Source organism: Pongo abelii, chromosome 17, assembly GCF_028885655.2.
Source record: "Pongo abelii isolate AG06213 chromosome 17, NHGRI_mPonAbe1-v2.0_pri, whole genome shotgun sequence".
In the NCBI taxonomy this organism is placed as follows: domain Eukaryota; kingdom Metazoa; phylum Chordata; class Mammalia; order Primates; family Hominidae; genus Pongo; species Pongo abelii.
In genome coordinates, this window is record NC_072002.2 from 37,677,464 (window position 1) to 37,683,463 (window position 6,000).

Consider the following 6,000-nt stretch of genomic DNA (forward strand, 5'->3'; position numbering starts at 1 on the left):
ATTAGCCAGGAGTGGTGGTGGGCGCCTGTAGTCCCAGCTACTTGGGAGGCTGAGGCAGGAGAATGGTGTGAACCCGGGAGGCGGAGCTTGCAGTGAGCCGAGATCACACCACTGCACTCCAGCCTGGGCGACAGAGTGAGACTCTGTCTCCAAAAAAAAAAACTTCCAGGGGTGTCATCATCAGTAATAACACTTAATTTATTCATTTCCTAATACGTGCCTTCCCTCTTCACAGTTGATGCGGCAGTTATATCATGAATGTACGCTTGTCCATGCTGACCTCAGTGAGTATAACATGCTGTGGCATGCTGGAAAGGTGAGGAGAACATTTTGTTAACATTCAGATTTAATTACTTTAAGTAAAATTTAAAATGTAAATACATCAGTTCATGTTCTGTATTGAAATAGGTCTGGTTGATCGATGTCAGTCAGTCAGTAGAACCTACCCACCCTCATGGCCTGGAGTTCTTGTTCCGGGACTGCAGGAATGTCTCGCAGGTAGACGTGTAAACCAATATGCCTTTTTTTGTTGGATGTAACAGCTGCAGGTATTTTTCTCACTCCTAAGATAAGTAAGAGGACCATATTCTTAGAAATTGATGGAAGTGATATGGGCTGCTTTCAGGACAAGGATATAAAGATCAATTTGTCATATTTCATTGATGCCATGTCTCACAGTTGGGTAAAATGTTCAAGGGGTGCCAGGCATGGTGGCTCACGCCTGTAATCCCAGCACTTTGGGAGGCCAAGGTGGGTGGATCACCTGAGGTCAGGAGTTCAAGACCAGCCCGGCCAACCTGGTGAAACGCTGTCTCTACGAAAAATACAAAAAAATTAGTTGGATGCGGTAACGTGTGACTGTAATCCCAGCTACTTGGGAGGCTGAGGCAGGAGAATCACTTGAGCCTGGGAATCGGAGGTTGCAGTGAGCCAAGATTGCGCCATTGCACTCCAGCCTGAGTGACAGAGCAAGACTCCTTCTCCAAAAAAAAAAAAAAAAAAAAGTTAAAGGGAATAAGTGAGTGTTTTGGCTCCTTGTATATAAGCAGTCGAGTAGACATTTAATGTGTGCATAGTGCTTAAACAGAAGCTGATATGTGGTGTGCCTGTATGCTTGCTGCCATTATTACCATTAAAAGAGGGACAGTCTTGATTGTGGGACAGTGTCTGATCACTGTCACTGTGAAGCAGGGTAAGAAGATTAGGTGGCTGGGCATGGTGGTTCACGCCTATAATCTCAACACTTTGGGAAGCCAGGGAGGGAGGATTGCTTGAGCCCAGGAGTTTGAGACCAGCCTGGGCAACATAGTGAGACTCCTATCTCTACAAAAAAATTTTAAAAGTAGCTGGGTGTGATGGAACATGTCTGTAGTCCTAGCTGCTTTAACTGGGAGGCTGTTTTACTAGGGAGGCTGAGGCAGGAGGATTATTTGAGTCCAGAAGTTCAAGATTATAGCGAGCTATGATTGTGCCACTGCACTCCAGCCTGTATGACAGTGCTAGGCCCTGTCTCTTAAAAAAACAAAACATATATATATAAGGTAAAATTTAGTAAGCACAGGGTTGGGTCACACTTGTTTGGCATTTCTAAGGGAAATGAATTGTTGGCAGTAGATTCAGATAGGAATGATCTTTCTAAAGGATAGAGTAACTTCATATTGGAAATAACCTCTGAGCCTGCTTGAAATTTTTAATTTCTGGGGTTTAGTGAAAGTATTTCCTTTACATACTCAAAGCAATGCCAAGTGGTTTTATATATAGCACTCATTTTTATAGCTATAGAAGGTGCAGTGGTACGAGCTAAATCCAGAAGGCAGGATGGATGTGTGAGAGGATGAAAAGCAACTAGAACCTGAGCATAGTCCAGCTGGGAAGTAGGAAAATTGATGGTTGAGAAATGAGGGAAGGAATGTAGTGGCTCAAGAGATCCTCCCTCCTTGGCCTCCCAAAGTGTTGGGATAACAGGGATAACAGGAGTGAGCCGCCATGCCTGGCTGAGCCAGGAATTTTTACTCTCTTAAAAACTAGGTTATTCCTAATGATTCTGCCTTTGAGTTGAAATTACTGTGTGTGTGTGTGTGCATGTGTGCGTGTGCGCGCACACGTGCATGCATCCAAGTCTTTTTATAAATGTGCTGCTCCCTGTTTTTAGTTTATAAGAGAACATTGCTAATACTTCTTACTGACTTTCTTGTATTTCCTTACTAGTTTTTCCAGAAAGGAGGCGTCAAGGAAGCCCTTAGTGAACGAGAACTCTTCAATGCTGTTTCAGGCTTAAACATCTCAGCAGATAATGAAGCTGATTTTTTAGCTGAGGTATGTGATAAACAGCTGTTTTTCACCTTGCTGGTCATGCAGAACTGCATGGAGGAGATAACTGAAACCCAGAGCTAGTTTTATCCTCCCTTTCCCCAAAAACAAAATTAATTTGAGATTTTTCTTTTCTTAAGATGTTTTTGGTTTTTTCTTTTTTTTGAGATGGAGTCTTGGTTTGTCACTCAGGCTGGAATGTAGTGGCATGATCTTGGCTCACTGCAACCTCTGCCTCTTGGGTTCAAGCGATTCTCCTGCCTCAGCCTCCTGAGTAGCTGGGATTACAGGTGTGTGCCACCATGCTTGGCTAATTTTTGTATTTTTGGTAGAGATGGGGTTTCGCCATGTTAGCCAGGCCGGTCTTGAACTCCTGGCCTCAAGGGATCCACCCACCTTGGCCTCCCAAAGTGCTGAGATTACAGTCATGAGCCACTGTGCCTGGCCTGTTTTATTCTATACTTAAAATTCAGAATACACACACAGCAAAACATTTCTTCACGGAGGGCACCATTTGGTTAAGATGGGCAAACTGTACATTTCCAGTAGACTCCTATTTCCCCTATTTAATGAATGAGGAAGTTGATGAACACTCTGAGTGATACAAAAAGCAGTAACATGTGGTCCCTGCCGTTTACTAAACATAGAAAGTTAGAAGTGCCCATCTTTGGAAATACCCAGTTATTATAATATCAGATCTAGAGAACCATGAAAAAGCTTCCTCCAGAGAAAGTCTCTTAATATTGAACAAAATCTAAAAGGTGAAATAGCAGTTAATTATTCCCAACATTATACCAAAGCAGAGAGTGATTACTGAGTCTGTTCCAGAAATCCCCAGCATGACTTGAGTTTGGGTAAGCTGTGCCTAGCCTAAGGCTAGAGAGAAATAACAGAAAGATGGTCAATTCAGCTTCCAGCGCAGTACAGTTGCTCAGTAAGTAAGTGATACTGTTGTTTGATGAATGGTAGAATTGTCTTTTTCCTGTTTCTGGAATGTTTGATAGGATACATTTCAAAACATAGATGATTCCAATTGCTAGCTGGATAAAGATAGTAAATATTGACCCTTGTAATCAAGTTAAAAAAATACATGTATGTATGACTATGTGTGTATACTTGGACGCAGGCACGTGTGCGTGCGCACGCACACACACACACACACAGTAATTTCAACTCAAAGGCAGAATCATTAGGAATAACCTAGTTTTTAAGAGAGTAAAAATTATTGGCTCAGCCAGGCATGGCGGCTCACTTCTGTTATATCTGTTATCCCAACACTTTGGGAGGCCAAGGAGGGAGGATCTCTTGAGCCCAGGAGTTTGAGACCAGCCTGAGCAACGTAAACTCCATTAAAAAATAAAAAATAAAAAAATTGGCTGGACACGGTGGCTAACGCCTGTAATCCTAGCACTCTGAGAGGCCAAGGCGGGTGGAACACCTGAGGTCAGGAGTTCAAGACCAGCCTGGGCAACGTAGTGAAACCCGTCTTTACTAAAAATACAAAAATTAGCTGGCATGGTGGCACATGTGTCCCAGCTACTAGGGAGGCTGAGGCAGGAGAATTGCTTGAACCTAGGAGGCGGAGGTTGCAGTGAGCCGAGATTGCACCACTGCACTCCAGCCTGGACGACAGAGTGAGACTCCATCTCAAAAAAAGAAAAAAATTACACAATCTAAAATATGGTTTCGGTGAAAAGTAGGATTTTGACAAATGGATTCAATGTATTATTTTTGTAGATAGAAGCTTTGGAGAAAATGAATGAAGATCACGTTCAGAAGAATGGAAGGAAAGCTGCTTCATTTTTGAAAGATGGAGACCCACCACTACTATATGATGAATAGCACTAATACCCACTGCTTCAGTGTTAACACAGCAGTGATTGTCAGCTGCCAATAGCAAATGAAGTTATGGGTGACTTGAAATACCAAAACACGAGGAGTGAGCAATGGTGCTTCTGTGCTTTTCCCCCTTGTAACCCATGTGCCAGATGTGTGGAATTTTTAGCTCAGCATTGAGAGAATAAAATGTCACTACCTCTCATCTTATGAACAGGATAATATAGTTCTTTAACAGCTATAGGTTATCTGGCTGAAGTAGACGTAATTTTATGTGACTTGTGGTGTAAAATGTCTTGATGATAATTTTTAAAACTTAGGTAACATTTCCAAATATGGGAGGAAAGGACAGATGTGTTTACAGGGGAGGATTTTACAACATACTTGCTTTATTCACCTCCCTGTTTTGTGTTGCGTCTTTCCTTGAGTATTTTATTGGCCCAGAGTTAGCCTTTCTCAATTATGTTTCCAGACTGTGGCCGTGATTCCAAAGGAAAATGTGTGCTCTTTAGTGGGTAGAACAAACGGAAATTTGGTTTCAGAATGGCTGACAGAAATCGACATAAGTCATGTAATTTTTGTTGATATATCATGAAAATGAACAGAATTCTTTTTCCATACTTTAAGAAAAGGCATCATAGGTTTCTGAAAGAGATAACTATATAACAGCTTTTTAACTATCCAGTCAACTTTCAGCTTTTCTACATTTAGGTAAAATGGTTAGGATATAACGCATGGTGTGGCTAATCTACATTTATCAATAAAATGTAAATTATCTGAAAGGACAGAATATAAGATTTAACCATGTTTGACATATTTTAATTTAGTTAATGAAGCAAAATTCAGTTTATATTTCACTAAAACTGTGTACTTGATTGATTTTCAGAGAAATATCACAAATTAGAAATATTAAATCTAAGGATGAAAGGTATATATAAAACAATTTGGGGGCCAGGCACGATGGCTCAAACCTGTAATCCTAGTACTTTGGGAGGCCAAGGCGGGTGGATCACTTGAGGTCAGGAGTTCAAGACCAGCCTGGGCAACATGGCGAAACCCTGTCTCTACTAAAAATACAAAAATTAGCCGTGTGTGGTGGCACTTCTCTGTAATCTCAGCTTCTCAGGAGGCTGAGACAGGAGAATCGCTTGAACCCGGGAGGAGGAGGTTGCAGTGAGCTGAGATCATGCCATTGCATTCCAACCTGGGTGACAGAGGGAAACTCCATCCCCAGGAAAAAAAAAAACCCAATTTGGATACCAAATTCATCAACTAATTTGAGCTATCTGGCCTTACTCTTAGTAGTTTTTAGTACTTGCTGGACACCACTTTTAAAAAGCAATCACTGTGCTGGAAAAGTATATTGGCTTTGTTAGGATTGAAGTTCATTAACTTCAATGTAATCATGCCTCCTATTACTGAAGTCAGATTGGAACCACTAAAGATCCAAACCTTCTGTCTGGTAATAGACAGTAAAAATCTAGGCATCATTTACATTTGAGAAAGCTGTTTTTAACATTATTTTAAAATGCCAAATATGTTCTTTCTAGAAAAATATTTATTTTTGTTTTTGTTGGATAGCTTTTAATTGCATTTCAGAGAGGTGTGATTTTGGATAGATGCTCATTACATTTTCGAAAGGTTTACTATTCCAAAATAAAGGTTTAGATGACTGGTGATACTGGCTTTACAGAAATTTCAGAGAACTAATTTTTAAAACCTTTAGCATTTAAAACTTTTTTGTTTTGTTTTCTGACATATTCTGACAAAGAGCAGCAAACCACTGCTGTGTGGCATTCTTGAAGTGTGCTGTGAATGTGCTTTTTAAGAAATTAAAAAGAGATCATTTTAAAA

At 40.7% G+C, this 6,000-nt stretch overlaps 1 protein-coding gene across 1 annotated transcript in view; it reads left to right on the forward strand.

Moving 5' to 3' along the window:
* The window catches only part of RIOK3 (RIO kinase 3), a 29,303-nt gene extending 23,303 nt beyond the window's left edge, over positions 1 to 6,000 (forward strand). The window contains 4 exon segments of the mRNA NM_001131783.1: positions 236 to 316; positions 409 to 498; positions 2,209 to 2,316; positions 4,048 to 6,000. Coding sequence (NP_001125255.1) covers positions 236 to 316; positions 409 to 498; positions 2,209 to 2,316; positions 4,048 to 4,152 — 384 coding nt within the window. The 3' untranslated portion in view covers positions 4,153 to 6,000.